Source organism: Siniperca chuatsi, linkage group LG17, assembly GCF_020085105.1.
Source record: "Siniperca chuatsi isolate FFG_IHB_CAS linkage group LG17, ASM2008510v1, whole genome shotgun sequence".
Taxonomy (NCBI): Eukaryota; Metazoa; Chordata; class Actinopteri; order Centrarchiformes; family Sinipercidae; genus Siniperca; species Siniperca chuatsi.
In genome coordinates, this window is record NC_058058.1 from 24,602,843 (window position 1) to 24,623,057 (window position 20,215).

General features: G+C 39.9%; 1 protein-coding gene across 1 annotated transcript in view; it reads left to right on the plus strand.

Annotated features, from left to right (window-relative positions):
* LOC122864960 (ubiquitin-conjugating enzyme E2 E2-like) overlaps nt 1-20,215 on the plus strand; it is a 75,584-nt gene that overhangs the window by 41,212 nt on the left and 14,157 nt on the right. The window contains exon 4 of the mRNA XM_044172791.1: nt 16,953-17,085. Coding sequence (XP_044028726.1) covers nt 16,953-17,085 — 133 coding nt within the window. The remainder of the gene's footprint in view (nt 1-16,952; nt 17,086-20,215) is intronic.

The window sequence follows — 20,215 nt, forward strand, 5'->3', positions numbered from 1 at the left end:
TTCAATAAGCTCATTGTTATGAAGTGTTCCCTAAACATCTCTCCTCTCACGGAAAGAGCACGTTTGTCGCTGCCTAACCTTCATCTCCTGGCAGTTCCTAACAGGTTAGGATACACCTGGAGCTCTCCTAAATATTAGCAGAAAGAAGAGTAACTTATTAATTAACTCCATAAAATTGATTCAATATTTTTTCTCCTAAACCAAAAAGAAGGACCAAATATGCATCACTCTGAGAATTTTTGGCCAATTAGGACTGATTTTCTACTCTGACACTGTAGTGTCTGCATAGTAAGATTTTCCTTTCTTTCGACAGCAGTGTGAAAGTCCCTTTTGCATCTGCACCATTTATCTGCTGTCTTGAAGTCCAAGGCCAAGCACACATGAGAAAACATCTAAAAACTATTCAGATTTCCAGCCTCTTTTCATCTCTCAGTGCAGCGACTCGATAAGATTGGTGTACACTGTCACAGAGATGACTAGCCATTCAGAGAGAGAGATTCAGTCGTATTGATCTCCTTGTTTCAGCACTCAGACAGCTGGTTTATAAAACAGGATTCACTCTGAACCAAAGGTTATTAGTCAGGATGAAAAGAGATTGTAATCCAATTAAGTCTTAACAATTGCTCTTTGAGAAGGAAAGGTTTTAGGGCGACATGGTTCAGGTTTTTAGGTCATGCAGGAAATGCATCATTTTATTAAAGGAAAATGCTCAATATATGATGATGATGATGATGATCTGTGATTTAGCACAGGATTTAATTAAGTGCTGTCATTTTTTGGTGTGCCCACATTCCCAACCAGATTCATCCACATACTCGTGATGAAGTGATTTTTATATATATATATATATATATATATATATATATATATATATATATATATATATACAATTTTCCCCTTGAGCTTTGGTTCTTCACCATGCAAAACATCACCAAAGCCTAACTCCATTCTCTTCTTTTTGTTCTTTTTCCCTTATTCTCTATTTTTCCAGTCCTCTCTTTCTCTCTATGCTTTTTTTATTGGCTGTAGTCCCTTGCAGCTAGTGGAGGAGGGTTAATGAATTACCATTTCTGCGCTGTAATGGGAGCCATTAATGGCTAGAGCGACGGTAAAGGTTATCATAAACACATTTGCCTCCCTTTAGTGCTGAATGTGTGTGAAGATGAGGGAGAAATGACTCACATCCAACCTTATCATTTGCTTAAACTATCACTGTGGATGCAGCGTAATAGGCTGCATGGGAGACATATGCCAACTAGTTATTAAGAAAGCACAGGGAATTCATTCATGAAGTCAACACAGTGATGTAACCCTGACTGCTGTATAAATGTAAGCACCAAAAACCATTCACAGCTCGGTCGAAAAAGAAAAGGCCTACAAAATATCCTATTGGTCAAGTCCTAAAATTGTTTTTAAAAAACATTGCTTTCTACAGTATGCTGTCAACTGTCAGTGTACACAACTACCAATAATTGATGAGTTGTTCTCATTTCACAGTAAGATTCAAGATTGAAAATAGAAAAAGTGAGTGTACAATTTACTGTATTGAAAAGCAGGACTACATTCTTTCCCTCTCCCATTTCCAGCTGATTTATTGGAAGAGGAAAACCCATCTGTGGGTCTGCAGAAGAGTGTATTAGAGCAAGGCTAGATACACATATAGGCTGAGAGCAGAGGGAGAGGGGTTGGAGCTAAAGCAAATTCTCAGGCTAACAAAATGACTAGTAGAAAATGACAGCGCCCGGAGAATCCCCCTCTTTCCTCAGAGTCAGCAGTATGGCTGCACTTTGTTTTTCCTGTATACTGTAATGAAAACAATGTTTCTGTCATTGACAAAACAATTATAGTGAACCGTATGCTGCAACAGGGAACACAACAAACATGGCAGCATATACACACTCGGTGTCTACTTTATTAGGCAACAATTCAATACAACATTAAGTCTCTTTTATGCCTATAATGTTCAGTTGTTGTTGAGATGTTAATTCAAAATTCAATTACATGTTTTAGCATTGAGGTGATGGTGTTGTGCTGGACTGAGTTTTGGTACTTATACAGAGCAATACTTTTTTCAATACCTTACTGTGAGAAATATAAACATGTTTTTCTACAAAAATCCAAACTTCTCAAATGTTTAATGATGTCCAAACACTAATATCTGTACAAGAACTTATTGAATTGATTAAATAATACGTCAACAAGATCACAAGTCTGGACATTTGATGCTAGCTTTCAGTATTTTGTTGTTTGATACCCAGACCTAATCAGGACACCTGAGGAGGGCAGAATAGCACTTATGCCCACTTACCAAAGGAAAAAAGAGGCTGTGTTAAAATCGTCATTTATGTTTTACGTGTGTTAATTTAACCCATGGTTAGGTTAGATTCACCAGCGAGTTAACATAACATGACATGTTGTTGCTATATTTATTCACAGTGTAACTTATTTATACACTGATTTAAAGCAATGGTTAAGCAATTGAACGGAACTATTTTTGAGGTGTTCTGATATGGGATTTTGAAAGGACACTTGCCAGCCAATCATAAACAGGCATTTTCATGACGGTATAAAAAAAAAAGATAATGAACTTTTCCCTTGGTATTTCATCTAATTATTTACTTTAACCTCCATAAGCAAGTGTTGCACTGTACCAAGTAAGCAGTAACCAAACTACATCCTCTGTGAAAGACCCATCAGGATGTCAATGTGTTTCATAAAGATAAGACATGAGGTAACTGAGTTGGGGATGATGAGCTTTTCCCATGACTGTACAGTCAGTGCTCGCCATCAAAGCAAATCATGCATAACGCTTGAATGGCCTAATTCATTTCCAACTGCTCTATATTGATGCAAATCTCACTTCTTATTTTAGGCATCATTAGAACAAGCATGCAGGGAGTGTATTAGATTTGATGCCTGCCCATGAGCTGTCACTAACATTTAGGAAGTTATCTGTGTCTTGATTCCTTTCATATGATCTTGTTGGCTAATTTAATAGCTTAATATTTGTTGATTTATCCGTGAAGGACCTATTTGGAGATTGTGAGTAATAAGCAAAGATTAATATATGAGACAAGTCATTCTTTTATTGGTCTTTATGTTTTATCCATTGGCCACACAGTTTTCAGGTAAGTCAAGCAGCACTGTTGTGTCTGCTTGTACTGCTGTTGTTTCCATGGAAATTCCTCTTGCAGTAAAATCAACACATGCACACTGCAGGGATGTAATATTGCTAGGCAACATGTTCAAGACATTGGGGAAGTGCAATTGGTTTAATGCTGATTCAAAGGTTAGAGGGTGTTGGAGTTACATCGGGGCTGACCTTCCTCCAGTCAGCCCTTCCGTCACCTGCTCTTGTCACGTTTGCTCCCAGTGAACTTGTGCATTGTGAGTATAAAGCTGAACCAAGTGAACAGGGACAGAGGCCTGTGCAAGACAACACGAGTCTTTTTAGCTAAAGCAACAAAGGAATCAAAAGAGCTTTTATCTCAAGGGGATTTAAGCATTTCACCTCCTCCTGGAGCCTTTTTACAATGGATCATTCCCAGAGACCTTGAGCCTACCCTTAATTAAAAGAACTGATGTGATGATGCTGGTTAGTGTTTGCTAATGATGCTTTGAAATCCTGCTAACTCACAAGGAACTCCACTCCAGAGATTTATGACCCAATAATGCTAGTGATGATGATGGTTGTCAATCAATATTTCCGACCTGCTGAGTTTTGATTGAGATTGGGCAGAAATTAATAAGAGCCTTGAGTGACTGAATAAGTGCTTTGTAGTTGAAATGAAAAAAGCTTGTGTATTACACTGTGTCCGGTCAGTTGCCCAATATAGTTTGGGATTCAATCATGAAAATTCAGGACTAAAAGGATCGGCATCCTTGAAACTAACTACGTGGTATGAAGTGTTGTCAAACCACGTCTAAAGGAAAAGAATTCCAAATGGCCACATTCAACGGTGGGATGAAAAGCCTGCCATCATACCACCTCCTGGCTGGATCATGCTGCCTCCCTGTTCTGTCACCAAGAACTCTGTCTTTTGCGTGTCTTAGTATGAATCATACACATTGGAATAATGTCACACACGTTCTTACATTTCTTCCTCAAATTCATGGTGTTGCACTCAGTTGTAACTCCACACACTTGGCCAATTTCTGCATAAAGTGGGCATGCTTGTTGTTGGTTTTGAAGAGTTACAAAAACTGTCAGGTGTCGCTCCCCCAATTCCAAGGTCAAATTAGTAGGGGAGGGGGTTTCCAACGCTGTTAGTTGATCCAGCAAGACATTTGTTTGAAGCATACGGAGGCCCTAAGACCCTCAACACATGATCAGCGATATGAGCTATGCTTTATACAAGATGGGGAGTACAGTACAGAAAACACTGTCGGCAACAAACAGGTAACAGGCAGGTACAAGAAATCGGGTTACCAGCTGGCAGTGGTAGAAACAGAAAAAGAAATCAGTCCAACAAGGCTAAACAAATCCAGCAGGGAGCAGGCAAAGTCCAGAATCCAGACACGGTCCAAGGGAGACAAAGAATAATTCCAGCCGAACTCAACAGAAACAACTGCCTGGCCGCTTGACAATGGCACAAAGAAACACACACATGACAGGAACACAATATTCCAACAATGAACAAAGGAAAAGACCCGGACTAAATACCCTAAGGGAGGTGAGACAACGAGATACAGGTGCAAACAATCAAGGAGGGCCAACAATCAAAACTGGAGAGAAAGCAAACAAAGACAGGAAGCAAAACCACGAGGGGAGGAGAATACTACAAAATAAAACCAGAAATATGACAAAACCTCAAACTATAACACCCAGTGAGTGAACTCGGCGGCCGGGCTGGGACCGAACACAGCCTCCGAGAACGCCGGAGGCCATATTGATGACAGGCAGTACAGTATAGAGGTGGTTTTCTTGCCAGGTTTGGCACTTGGCACCCCAGGGCTAAGTCAGCTAATAGGACCTCCAGCTGCACGGTTAACCAAGCTCACTAGATAGTGACAGCCACAGTTAGCAGCAGTTAGCGGTTTAACAAAAAGTAAAGCTATCTGTCCATCAGGAAACTCCGTAAATCACCTTGGTAACGTTACTGTATTCCCTGTCGTCTAACAGACCTCTGACGGTCTCGGAGGCAGTGTTCGTTGGGAGGCTGCTGAGCGCTGTTCAGTTGCCCACTCGCCTGGCTCCGGTTCTGGTGCCCATTCCAGCTTCAGGACAGCTACTAATGGACCTTTGGGAGAGAATGTTTCAAATCAAATGTGTTTTTGAAGCCAGTGAAGATCCTTGAAGTGTGTAGTGAGAATGTATTTGCGTCAGTGCAGTACTGTATCATTTGTCGTCAGGTTTTAATCCAGTTAGTTTGTAATCTGGAATTGGAGGGGGGATTAGCCATCCAGGCTGGAATGTAAGTACTGTTGATGGTAATGCTGCCAGTTGGGTTTCATCCTCTGCTGCCTTCTCCTCTTTGGTCCTGTCTTTTACTGCAGCACACAGGAGCTGAGGCTGACAACATCCTGCTGACTTGTCTTTTTGAATCTCATCGTACATGGATATCTATCCATCTTTATGAATCATCTCTGCCCTGCTTGTCAAAGAGTGCTATGTGGTCACAATCTAATCAGTCTGCTGTTAGAGGGTAAAACTGTTTGCCTGCTAGGGGATGCTGAGTGGAGGGACAAGGACCCCATTTAATCTCACTGGGATTACTGAGTAAAATATTAGCCTTACTGAGAGGGTTGTTTTTTAAGAGGATGCCCATCTTTTCCTCGCTACTTTTTACAGTTGAAACCATTTTTGTATTTGGTTTAATTAAATTGACACTTCCTAATTAGAGGTAATCCTGGTTTGCTTATAATAACAAACACTTGGAATAGGATCAAAACCGGTTTTGGGTGACTTTAAAGTTCAAATGGAATTGTTTACACATGGTCAAACACACCTACTAAGGGAATATACACGATAGTTCAAACAAATGACTCCAGTCACATTTGAGTCTAAATGTCTACATTCCCTGCTTCCTGTCAGTGACTTTCTCTTAACTGACTTTCTGTCTGTGAGACATATTTCCTTTGTGTTTGTTTGTAATAGATTTGTGTGGTGTGGCCTCTCTATACACTCCCCGGTGAGTCAGTGACATTTGCGCAGTGCCCTTGAGCGTAGAAACATAGATGAGGTGCTTCTACAATAATAACAGTGTGATGGTAGGCTAGATGTTGAGGTGCCAAAGGCATCAAAGACACTGTAAGCAAACATACTGAGAGCTCTTAGATTTTTTTCACACCCAGAAAAACAAAGGTTCTTTAGAAGTTCTAGTTTAGACACTTGACAATGTAACACCTTGAAGAAACATAAAGACTTAATTTGTTTAAATTAATTCTGGTAAAAAAAAAAAAAAAACATTTACATAAAAATAAGTTTAATAAGTTTTTCATTATGAATCATTGAGATTTTTACAGCACCATAAAGTTACTACTTAGTGCCATTTTCTAGAAATATAGACTGAAGAGCGTCCTTTTTTTTGTTGTTGTATTTTTCACCTTGATTCTCGTGCATAGATAGAGAGTATAGAGGGTGTTGTACACATTTTAAAGCACTTTGAGGCAAAATTGTGATTTTAGGCTAATAAATAAAACTTTTGACTTGATCTAAAGCACAAGTGAAAACTGACCTAAGTTGGCTTTTTAACTTTTACTCAATCTTGAAACGTCTTAATCTTAAATGTCTTATAAATTTAATACTTTAAATATTTCAGTTAATATTATGCTTACATGGTGGATATCCTTGAACCTGCATTAATGGATTTTTATTTATTTTTTATTTATACAGAATATAGATGAGACACTGTCAGTGAAGAGTAAAATGATCTTAACAAAATTAAAGCTACTTAAGGGAAAACAAAAGTAGAAAACTGGATGTTCTAGTGATTACTCAAATGATCACAAATTAATTGACACACCCCCACCTAGCTGACTATTTAAACCTACAAAAATTATAAATGTTGGTTGTGTATTTCTTCATCTGCTATATTGTCCAACTGGAATTAATATTATACTAGTGGTAGGCTATATAGTATACTATTATATGAAATTATAATGAATATACTAACATTATATAATTAATATATTAATATTATATTGGCATTATACTATTATATTAACTTTATACTTTTATTTAATGTTATAGAATTATACCAATATACTAATACTAGTACTAATTTAAAGAGTTTCCCCTCGGGGATCAATAAAGTATTCCTGATTTATACTAGTTGCTCATCCAGGTTGTGAATAGTGCATCTGCAGTGGACAGATGTATCCGGGATATTTTGGCTTAATTTTTGTACAGTGGGAGGAAGTGGAGACGCATCGTCCATCTTTATATACAGTCTATGGCATTTACGCACGAGGCACAGCAGCTTCATTGATTATTTAAATCTGTCTAAAAAAAATTATAATTTCAGAAGCTAAAAGTTTAATTCTGTTTCCTCTGGAGAGTTTCCTCTGTCCTGTCAAGTTTATAACTACAGTTTTTAGTTTTGCTGCGTAAATGTCCCACGATATTTGCTGTGACATTACTGCACGCATGGAAACATTGACAAATTACTGACAGCAGCCTCTCTAGTCATTAAAGTAAATCATTAAAGAAAACACTCATACATCTATACAACACATAATAAACAAATCACATGGAAAGCTTGCGCTGCTCGACATCATTTAAAAGGCAATATAGCCTACAGGGACCGGTAGAGGTGGAGTGAAATGTCCACGCGGGTGTGGGTCACTAAATCGGAGAGAATAATTAGTTCGGGTGGGTGGTAGGTGGATGATTTATGCGAATTCGGATGACGTCGGAGCCGATCCACGCATCACTAATGTCTTTGGGGGGGCTCAGTTGGGGCCCCCTAGCAGGTTCATCCAGCCCTGGTATTTCCAGGCTTTATTCGGCTAGGAACAAAGGAAGCTTGCAGTGAAATTGCAATGGTCTTGAGACTTTATTTTCATTGTATACAGCAAAAATGACACAGTAAAGCAAAAGCTGAAGCAATTCTTTCTCACAGTCCACCACCAACTAGAATGATGACAAAATCATTATAAGAAAAGGGAAAATCTCTCATAACCCCTTTATAACTGTTAATGTATGTGACTTGACAGAGATGAACAGTCAGGGCTCCTCTCTGTCACTCAGCCTCATTAGCTGAATTGATTTGCTAACGCAATCATTGATACACCCACAGGGGAAAATGATAAATGATGCCACTTTGAGCGCAGAGGTCACAGAGCCACTGCTTATTCAAGAGACGGCTGGTCTAAGCTGAAATCAAGTGGAACTTGAGCAGTTTTATCAAGGGGTTGGCTACTGTAGATTTGTAAGCTTTGTGGAGCTGCTTATAGTTGATGATTTAACTTTTTTCCTGCTAATCAGTATTAGGGATCACTTGCTTGTTGTACTTAAGATGCCTGCATGACTTTTGGGTGGACATAAGATAATAATAAAAATTTCTTGACCCCAACGAAGATGGCAAAGCTTTTTTTTCTCAAATATAAACTTCAATACAAACATTTGCCAAAATAATCTTAACTCAAGGTCCACTTACTAGTTTTTTTTTCTACACCCAGTACCAGGCTGTAATTAGGCACAGCAGTGCTTTGAGCTAAATTCTAACATCAGCATGCTAACATGCTCATAATGACAATGCTGATGTTTAGCAGGTATAATGTTTACCGTGTTTACCATCTTAGTTTAGCGTGTTAGCATGCTAGCATTTGCTAATTAGCATAAAACACAAAGTAAAGTCGAGGCTGATGGGAATGTCATTAGTTTTGCAGGTATTTGGTCATTAACAAAATATTGGACTTGAAGTTTAAATGTTGATCTGTTAGTGGCACTAAATGAAAAGTCAGGGCATCACCAAAGTTATTAAAATTCAACCACTTGGGACCACAAATGTACCAAATTTTGTGCCAATCCATCTGTGCCATATGTCATGACTATATAATATTTGTCAAGACATGTCACACACATCCAGAAATGTCAACCTGCTGGTAGCGCTCGAGGAGAAGTCAGAGGGTCACCAAAGTCATTATGATACATTCTCTGGGAACCACGAATGTCATACAATAATCAGTGTTTGAGTGTGGACCAAAGTGGTGGACCGACTGACTGGCATTGCCATCCAGCCTGCTAGTCTGGCTAAAAAGCACTGTAAGGATTGTGTAAGGATGAAAATTCCCATGAAACAGCAGTAACTGTAGATCATTAGAAACCCAGGATGAGGATGATGATAATGATGATTGAAGTCTCTTCAGAATCTGTTCATTTTGAGGTCTTCCCAAAGCCAACCAGTGTAGCATTGATTAGTTGTACATGAAGTTTGCAGTCATTCATACTAGATTGTATCCATCTTATAACAAACCGATGGACGTGACTGATGGGACCAGATCTGATTTTTGATCTTTGCCTAACATTGATAACCCCAAACTACTACCATTAAATCGACTGATTACTTTCATGTTCTCAATAACGAAACATTATTAGCCAAAGTGTCCAATCACAGGCTAGAGATGAAGATTAGGAGAAAGCACAGTGTGTCCTTTAAAGAGATCTTTGAAGATGTTGAGCGATTTATCATCCTGTTCCATATGTATGTATGGACTCTTCAGTCCTGGTTCATGGGCCTATTGTCTGTTTGTCAACCCGAGGAAAGCGAGGCTGATGAGAGGAGTAGGGGATGTTGACGCTGAGTACACTTGCTCATCAGTTTGTCCCAAGTAGCTTCTGTTTGTTTGACTCTGTTTAAACTGCAAACGGTCTTGTTTGTGCTGCCCCCCTCCTCACTGTGAGCATCACTGTATATGTGTGTGTGTGGCAGTGGAATGCGGCTCCGCTGGTCTCGACGTGGCACAGAGACTTTAAAAGAGCGTTTATTATTGTGGCTTCACAGAGCTGGAGTCTGTGCCAGAGGTCTGCCCCAAAGCAGGACAGAGCTGGCAAGGCTACTTTCATTCTTTCTCCCTCATTTTCTCTCACTCTTTTTTTGTGTAACAGTGATTGTGTTCAACTGTCAATGGAATTCTTGAAATTTTGCACCCAAACACAGTGAAATTTAGGTGCATTTCCATACTGATTGAAATAAAACAGGCCTCTAAATTTTAGAGGATAAAGTTAATCAGTGAAATGTAAAGCCCTTTCATGAATTGTCACAATGTGCAAACTGTTATTGTGTTTGACTTCCAGCTGGTGTTCTTGTGCTGTATTGAAACTGTTGATTCATGCAGCACAGCAGTGGGATTTTTCTGTGAGATAATGTTAGATAAATCATTTTTTAACACCCAATGTCATATTTTTAGTAATGACAGTGTCTGTCTGTTGATCGGTCCACCATTTTGGTCAAGACTGACATTGACGTTCCCCAGGGGATGAATCCTAATGACTTGGATGATGGCCTGACTACAGTTGAGCTGCTACTAGTGTTGCAGATGGATTGGTACACAATTTGGTACAAACGTTCTTGGTTCACAAAAGCTGAATGTTTGGACTTTGGTCCACATACTCAAATATGGATTGGTATGAAGTGGAGTTTTCTTGTAAACAAACAGAGGTTATGTTTACATTTAGCGTTACTCACCAAAACGCATTGTGTGCATCCTTGAGCTCTAAGAAATGTGTTGGAATACTTTTCCTTCCTGGGGTGGCTGTGGCTCAGGAGGTTGAGCGGGTCATCCATAAACCGCATTCAAGCCCCGGCTCCCCCCGTCCACATGTCGAAATGTCCTTGGGCAAGACACTAAACCCCAAATTGCAGTGTGTGAGTGTGTGAATTGATGAATGAGAGTTAAAAAGTGCTTTGTCCGTTAAAGTAGAAAAGGCGCTATAGAAATGCAGTCCATTTACCATTCCTCATAAAACATTTACAAAGTCAATTTTGAAGTATTTGAAATCCAGCATTGTTTACATCCACGTTGTCCGCTTGCGGTCTTCTTCTTCCCTGCCTTTGTTGGCACATCGCTGCATATCTATTCCACCTGTAGATCAGTGGAATAGTGTGAAACCATTGGCAGGAGCCTGTACACGTCACACACCCATGTCAGATAAACAACACAGGGACCCACAGCAAAAACTCCATAGCACTACTAGAGGTCAAAAACGCCACGTGGAACCTTTAAAATGTCTCGACAACTATTGGACGGATTGCCATGTCACTTGGTATATGTTACTCCGACACAGAATGAATTGTAATCACTTTGGCGATCCCTTAACTTTTCATCTAGCGCCATCATCAGGTTAAAATGTTAATTTGTCCAGCAATTTGGTTTATGACCAAATACCTGCACAACTAATGACATTCCCATCAATCTCAGCTGTTTAGTGCTATTTAGCAAATGTTAGCATGCTAACACGCTAAACTAAGATGGTGGCAATGGTAAACACACCTGCTAAACATGCAGCATGTTAACATTGTCATTTTGAGTTTGTTAGCATACTGATGTTAGCACTTAGCTCAAAGGATTGCTGTTATTGTGTTATCATCACTTAGTCAAAAATCAGGAATCAGCAGTAGCCCTGAGGGTAGGGAAGGTTGACATTTCAAATCCCCAAACTGGCTGGAAAAGTATGCGTGAAGAAGAGTGAATGAGTTACGCTCCCTGCTCCCTAAACAACCGCTGTGGAGGTGCCCTTGAGTTGCTGCTGCTGCAGCTGCAGCAGTACAAGGCTGTCTGTCTGAATGTGTCTGAATGTGCAGCAGGGAGTTGCTGTGAAAGAGCAAGACTTTTCCTTCTAAATAAAGGTTTAAAAAGGCAATCTGACATATTCACATCCCTAGGTGACTTGGTATTCGGCTGTTTCTCTGTGATGTCCTAACAAGCTGTCACAGGAGATTATGGCTGCTATCTCAGCCACGACTGACAAACGCCCAATCAGTTCAAACATTAGTCATATTCAGCATTTCTGTGCTGAAGCGAGACTGCAGAACGGCTCTGAGTTTTTCTGTTAGCTGGGCTCTTCCCTGTGGCCCTGGGCAAGGAAACGTAGCAGTCTCAAACCTCTGTAGCCACCAGTGAAAGTTCCTGTATTTTGTGTGTGTGTGTGTGTGCGTGTGTGTGTGTGTGTGCCCTGCTTGAGTAAAAATAGTTTTTAGGAAGAACTACAAAAGAGGTGGGAGGGAGGAACGGGTGAAAGATAGTCTGAGAGGGTGGGGTTGGTGATCCAAGCAGTGTTATAAAGGTTGGATAGCACAGCAGTCAATAGTGAGAGTAAGATATATTGAATTTCAAAAGTAGTACAGTGTATATATAAGACCTATGCTTGAGTTCCTGGAAGAGCTTGTGCAGCCATAAGCAGTTAAAGTACAGATTCCTCTAAGTATTAAGTGATACAAATCCTTTAAAAAGGCCATAACATCCATGCAGTCTGAATATATAAAACTATGTAAAGTATAAGTCTGAATATGCCGGTTGTTTCTCATCAATGATAACATCTTACTTTAACTAAGGTTTTTAATACCTGATGCAAAACCTGATTAATTAATTAATCTCCATCCAGTCCTGATTCTGTTTGTTACATCTTTAATTAGTTACTGTTAGTGGCATTTTGTTGAATAACACACACAGCACAGCAAAGAGGAAATTGAATTTTAAGGATTCCATCACCACACACATGCCAGCAATATAAAGGCAGCATAGCGAGTGACAGTTTGTAGTCTTCAAACCCAGAAGTATTTAATCCATTATATTCCACTATGGGTTCATTTTCCAGGTTTTTGCTTTTTTCCCTGACAAAGCAAAAAAAAAAAAACAACCTCCTGTTCAGTGCAGAAAATAAGATCTGTTGTTCACAATAGCCTAAAAGGTTTTTGCTCTTTCTTCTGTGAGATAAATTAAATCTGTAGATACCTCAACTGTCAGTTTTAAAGTTGCACAAGGGTCTGCTGTAGAAGGTGCTCGATATTTATATTAAAACATGTGCAGTTGAAGTATTATAAACTGTGTGTTCATTTGTGACGAATTTAATAAACAAAATGTGTGCATCACATCACATTTCTTCACTAGTAAATACAATTTCTTAATTTAACCAAATCCCAATGCAGAAATCCTCTTGGAAATTTGCAGATTCTTGAGTGGGGCCAAAGTCCTTTTTAGTCTACAAAAACATGTCAGTTCTGTACTGTTTAACACCTGCATTTCAAGTATTTGAGTTTTTTTCTGGATTGAGGTTATCCAAAGGCAGGTGTAAATGCAACGACGCTGCGTTATGAAACAGATTAAAATCTGATTACCTAAACCACTTCAGGAGGTCTGAAAGCACAGTCACGCTAGAAAGTGGCAAAGCAAAGTTGTCTTTGCATATTCGCTAACACACACAGCCTGCTGGGCACACACCAGCGCCAGTCAGTCACAATGGCTCTCCGAGCTAGACAGCTTGAGAAATGCCAGTTAGCTAGTAGCTCGGTTAATAACTGGTTCTCACGATTTATTCAAGAGATGTATTTGTACCATCGACTCCTACCTCATAACTGTCTGCAAACCATACCTCTCCTGTGGAACATTTTACAGATGGAAAATAAACTTGTCAGTGTTCTCTGGTGAACACACTTTACCAAAGCAGAAATGGGCATGTGCCGATGGTTGAAGTCCTCAGCAAATTAGCATTTTACATGCATGAAATAACAAACTGATTCCAATCTGGCCAGAGATGACTACTAACTGTAAGCACGATACCAGTGTTTTCTTCTTAGCGTGTGATGGGTGGAGCACAGCGTGCTTCTGGCTGTTTTTGAAAATGTTCAGCGATTTTTCATTTGTTTACAAAACCTTCCTCAGTGGGGTTTTAAAATAAATCAGTGCAGAAGGGACAGTCCACCTATCGTTGTTGATGCGGTCAGTTGTGGCCTCAACATTTAGTTTTCCAGTGGTAAGTTCCAGGCTGTACAAAGAATTCGCAGATCCAAGGGAGCTAAAGGAACAGCCTCGTCTTAATTATAGTGCTCCTCTAGCAGGGTGCTCTTAGTGCTCCAGGCTCATTATTAATGGCTTACAGTGTGGAAGCTGACACCATGGGATATAGCCGGGTCCATCATCGTCATTCAGCCTTCATCATGAATAGCAGTCCAGCTTGAGTTTTGGTATATTTGAAGCAGATCCCAGATTCTAAAAGATAAGTCCCGCAGCTATTGAACATAAAGAGAGTCAAGTTGCCTTGGATAAATAAGAGTGCATACCCTGAGGTGAATCTTGGAGGTCTGTGTCCTCCATCATTCTGACCCGGCCTCGACAGGTGGTAGAAATATAGATCCTTCTCTACTGGATCCCATATCTGTCCTCCCGGCAGAGCGGGTTGTACCAGGCTGCAGGAACGGGGGGGGGGGGAAGGCGGTGCTGGCAGACCTCTAAACATTTCCAGATGCTGCAGACTGAGCTGTGGGAACTCAGCGGAGAGAAAAATCAGTGGTTGGCCAACCTTAAGATCCCAGAGGGCGATTTCAAACGTCTACCTTGCAATAGGATTTGACTAATAATGGGTTTTTCAAGGCCGACCCTGATAGTTTGTGGATTGAGCTTACCAACAGTTGCTCTTATGTGCTGATATTCATTAAAATAAACCAGGCTCATGTAACAAACTTGACTTGGTGGGTTGTCGCATAGGGTACATTAAGAATAATAGAGGAAATTAGAAAATTCTAAAAGCAATTATCATTTTAATAAAAGCTGTATGTTTCACTCCATTTTATTCTTTTCTGTGTAGAAAAGCCTTTAAAAGGGGAGGCCATTTTAAAAGACTTTAACTCAACTCTGAAACCATTTATTAATAATTTTTTAATTTATTAATAATACTTTATTCATATAGCACGGTTCAAAAACAGAGGTTTCAAAGTGTGCAGCAAACAAGTAAAAACAGGAATGCTTATAGGTAAACACAGTCAAGATAAAACCATAATCAAACAGTAATAAGATAAGTAGAACACACGAAACACATTAAAATACAAAATAGGATACATGCAAAATATGATGGGGCAATAAAAATATAGTTTACAACAAAAGCCCAAACTGTAGAAGTAAGTTTAAAAAATATTAACAGAATCAACCAATCTAACGTGATATAAGCTGGTCCAAGGTATGGGGGCCACGATTGCAAAAGCTTTGTTCCCTTTTGATTAGAGTTCAGTTTAACAGATAAGTAGAAGGCGCCGATGAGCACAGACATCATAAAGGATACTATCGTCTGAACACTTCAGCAACATGCTCTGAGGCTTTGCCATGCCTTATAGGTATTTCAAATCATTTTAAAATCAATGAAGCTAACTGCTGAGCTAACTGGGAGCCATTGTAATACAGCTAACACCAGAGTAAGTGAGTAGGCCGTTTGGTGTTTGAAAGAAGTTTGGTAGCAGAGTTTCAAACAAGTTGATTAATTAAAGACTGAGATAAGCCAGAAAAAAGTGAATTACAGCAGTCTAAGTTACAAAAGCATGGGTGACTTTCTTGGTATAATGAGATGGATCTATTTTTTGCAATATTTCTGAGCTGAAGGAAGAATGACTGAACCAGTTTGGTGATGTGACTGAAAACATAGATATGACTCAGCAGAGAATCATACACGTCTACAAATCACCATTACATGACTAGGTAATGAAACCAAAGGATGTACAGTAATAAGAAAAGATCAATATCTGCACCATATTGTGGTTTAACCAATCATCGTGGCATTTAAAAAACTATTTGACACACAAACATAGATTTATCCATCAAGTCCCATCAGGCCAGCTCCTCGTGCCGCACAGAATGATTTATTGGCCCTTTTGTCCCCCATCGGCCCCAGCACACTACTGTATCACTCTCCGGACTATTTTCATCCATCCAGGAGAACATGTCGGCATCCTTTCTCCAGCCCACTCCCATGATTCCTCTCTGTGTCCAAACACACGCTGACAAGAAATAGGTCTGCAGAGGCCCGATGCTTTACAACAGGCTGCTGTTTCACATGAACAGCTCCACTCACACTCTCATCTTACATTTATGTGCCTCACACATGATCTCACTCTCTCTCTCTCTCTCTCTCTCTACCTCTCTCTCTCTCTCTCTCTCTCTCTCTCTCTGGCTCTCTCTCCTCTCTCTCTCTCTCTCTCTCTCTCTCTGGCTCTCTCTCTCTCTCTCTCTCTCTCTGGCTCTCTCTCTCTCTCTCTCTGGCTCTCTCTCTTTCTCTCTCTCTCTCTCTCTCTGGCTTTCTCTCTCTCTCTCTCTCTCTCTCTCTCTCTCTCTGTCTCTCTCTCTCTCTCTCTCTCTCTCTCTCTCTCTCTCTCTCTCTCTCTCTCTCTGGCTTTCTCTCTGTGTGTGTAAATGATGAAAGTAAAAGTAATACAAGGAACCGACAGGGGCATCTGGCCTAATTCCAATAGAAAATGGAATTGGATTAGTGCCTCTCTTCTCACAGCTGTGTGTGTGTGTGTGTGTGTGTGTGTGTGTGTGTGGCGAGAATCAAGGCAACAATGGAGCTTGGCAGCAGCCAGCTGCCCAACGGTGAAGCGCTGATCAACAGTGAGGAAACAGCCGCCGCTGCTGCTGCTCAACACCTTCCTGTGTGTGTGTGTGTGTGTGTGTGTGTGTGTGTGTGTGTGGGTGGGTTGGTTGGTATGTGTTTCATGCTTGCCTGCACATCCCAGACAGATCAGTCATCCACATGACATTGATCATACTCATCATTTCTCCTGGCTTACAGATGCAGTCTTTGTTATATACACTGTAGCAATGTGGCCCGATCCTCTAATAGATAAGAACTTTAAACGGCAGCTTTGCGCGGCTGATTTAACAGCTGATAATCACACACTTTATTTATTCACTGCCTTGCTGCTGCAGAGAGAATTGAGTTACACGATTAGAGCGTCTTTTCTTCTCGAAACGGTCTGCTGGTAGATTACATTTCTTTCTTCTGCTCTTTATTTTCACGAATACAGCGCCGGTCCCAAAGGAGACAACATCTATGAGTGGAGGTCGACCATCCTGGGCCCTCCCGGCTCCGTGTACGAGGGAGGAGTGTTTTTCCTGGACATCGCCTTCACACCAGATTACCCCTTCAAACCACCCAAGGTGAGTGGTGCCCTGCAGCTATGCAGCACAGCCCCCCACTCCTTCACCCAGAGCTTTGAACAATGTCACCATTGTCCCGGCAGGCAGTCAGCTTTTCACCCTGTTGTCCAACAACAATGACTTGTTTAAGGCTTGTTGGGCACCTACAGCACATTGACGAAATAACAGGTGACAGCAGCACAGTGAACTGAAGCTGGTCTGAAGACAGGACGATGGGCATGTACTTTTTATTTTTTGGCTATTCCTACAGTATACTGTCAAAGGATACGGAAGGTGTTATTCTATATTTTTCTTACTGTCAACAAATCCCACGACAAGACCAAAACCAACAATGTGTTAGTCTGTCTTTCAATACTTCCTGACTTCCCTGCCCTGTCTGAAACACTAGTGTTAATCTCATTAAGGAAAACTACACAAACAATAGTTAGTTCACGGCCTTTTTTCCATAACAAAAACTAAATTCAAAGAAAAATGATTAAGAATGGACAAATGAGCTAATTACTGTTTTAATGCTTATTTAACGACTTGCAGGCATCTGTATCTGGTATCGCACATTATGTGTTCCAGATTAGTAAAACAGAAATGTTATCCTCGGCCAAAAGTATCTCTTCTTCAGAAGTTGATTTAGCTGCTCGACCTGTTTATAAGCAACATTTTAGTAACATTTCTGCCAGTACTGTTTACATTTTCTTCCCAAGAACATTACCGGTTCTTGGGAAGAAAAAAGTAACTGATTTATGGATTAAATTCATCCACAGTTCCACTAAAACAGCAACAAAACATGCAGACTAGCACACCGACATTTATTAAAAAAAAAAGTACGGTAATGTTAACACAACATTAGCATGGACTGCTGTGGATGTAAGATTAACGCAACATTATCACGTTAAGCGTTACGCCAACTTTCAGCTGTCAAACATTTAAATCTTCCCCGAAATGTTAGCTAAGGAACATTACTGTGTCAATGTAATCAAATGTTTTAGCTGTCTCAAACGAACCGCAGACAGAACAATATATTTTAGTGAACAGGTGAGTGAAGTTTAGCTTTGAAACAATATCACTGCTCTGCAGTCGAGAGCACAGATAGCTTTTAATAATGTCATGTTAGCACGAACAACAGTTTCACTGAGGAGAGTATTGTATTCTACAGTATATAGATTGGTATAAACAGGTAATCGAGGCAACCTTGTGATAAACAACAACACACATAACCATGGTAACTATACATATCAAAGATGGCTTAGGAGACATTCAAATTAGAAATACATAACGAAAACTTGACTAAAACGTTTTTAGTTCAGTTGACTAAAATGTGACTACAACTAATACATTTTGGTCAAAAGGCTAAGCCAAAAAATAAATCAAAATCAGGTGCAAAACTTTATACTGCTACGGGTAACATACATCTTTGAAAAATAGACACAAATTTATAGTTTTATTTTCAAAAAAGCCTCATTATTCTCCTAAAACAGCTGGCCGCTGTAGTTTTTAAACAAACGTTACTCAAAAAGGAGGAAATAGTGCATTTGTTGGGGACTATTTTCAGCGGTGGATTTATACACATTTGGCGCTCTAGTGAGTATTTGGGGCAGCAGGATGATGTATGTCGGATTGAGTCAAAATTCACCCAGTGACACAGTGCAGCCCATTGATGTGTTTTTTTTCGTAGTTTTTGGACAACAATGGAGCTCTGTGGCACAGAGGAATAAGATATATCAGGTTTTGATACACACACAATACTTGTTAGGAGGATACATTCGTTGTTGGTTTTGGGCTGCACATGGATTTGTTGACAATAACAAAAATAAGGACTATCACAAGACTTATGCTTCTTTTATCCAGCTGTTTCTTGGTATTGTGTTCCCTTCTGCATTGCGTGCTGCTAGCATTCGGCAGCATTTGGCTTCCATCCAGTGAGGCTGTGGGTTTGTGGGTATATGTATGTGTTGTCTGATGCAAGTGTGTGTCAGTATTTACACAGTAGACTGGCTGACAGCGGTTTACACCTCCCTCACTTTGAGTCGTGCTTCTGTTTTTGCTCTAGGTTTTGGTTTCAAGTCTAGAGATACTCACTGACTAACCTCTATCAGCTATTTAGAGACATATGTTGTACAAATAAACAGAAAAAAAGTAAACAGGAAAAAGTTTCAGGATATCTGCGATATTTATCCTGTTTTAATATGGACCATTCAGCATGGAGAGGCACTTGGCTTGCTTTGGATTAAAGTTGAGAAGTGAAAGAGAGTTGTTGAGACAGTTGACAGCAGCAATAGTACAAAATTTTGACCAATAGATTATGAGATACCTCATAATCTCGCTTCCTGAGCTTGATGCTTTTCCTGAGGATGATGCTCGAAGAAAAGTAAGGTGGTCACCACAAATGTTATGTAAAATGTAATTGAACAGATTCGTGAAGAAGTTTGGTTTATTTTGTGAAATATAAAAAGGGTTTTGTTTAGAGAAACCATTTTCTACCATTTTATACAATAGATATTTCTCAATGTGAGATATTGACTTTAAATGTTTTTTGCTTTTAAATAAAAGCAAAAAAAATTAAATTATAAAAGAGTACTGGTATTAGCACCAGCATTTTAAATGATACCCCTCCCTGATTAACAGAATGCAAACCAGATGCTCAGTACAAATGGGAACTACAGTTGCAGTTTGGAAGAAAAACAAGTGACTTAACTTCCTCCACCTGTAGACTGAATAAAATATCAACTACTGTGGATTTGACATGTGGTTTGATTGGCCATTTCATGCTGAAAACATTGAATATATTTTTACAACAAATTAAATTTATTGTGAATTTTGTTACAGCCTTGGCTATTTGATCTGCAGCCTGGTGTGAAACATGACACCCAAAGAGAAACAATATTCTCCTCATTCCCTCCTGACCAGCTAAAACTGCCTCCTTCCTGGCAGTCCACACTGAGGGGGAAACAGAGCTCGTCTAAACTCTTGGCCTCCTGCTGCCTTGTTTTTCCAGTCTGGCTGTGAGCTGTGCCATCCAGCAGCTCACCGGCTCACAGCCACCAATCCGACAGCTGCAGCTGCTCACTACACTGGCTCACTCACTAATGTTAGGATGATAAGGCCAGCTAAGGCTGACACTGATACTCTTAGATAG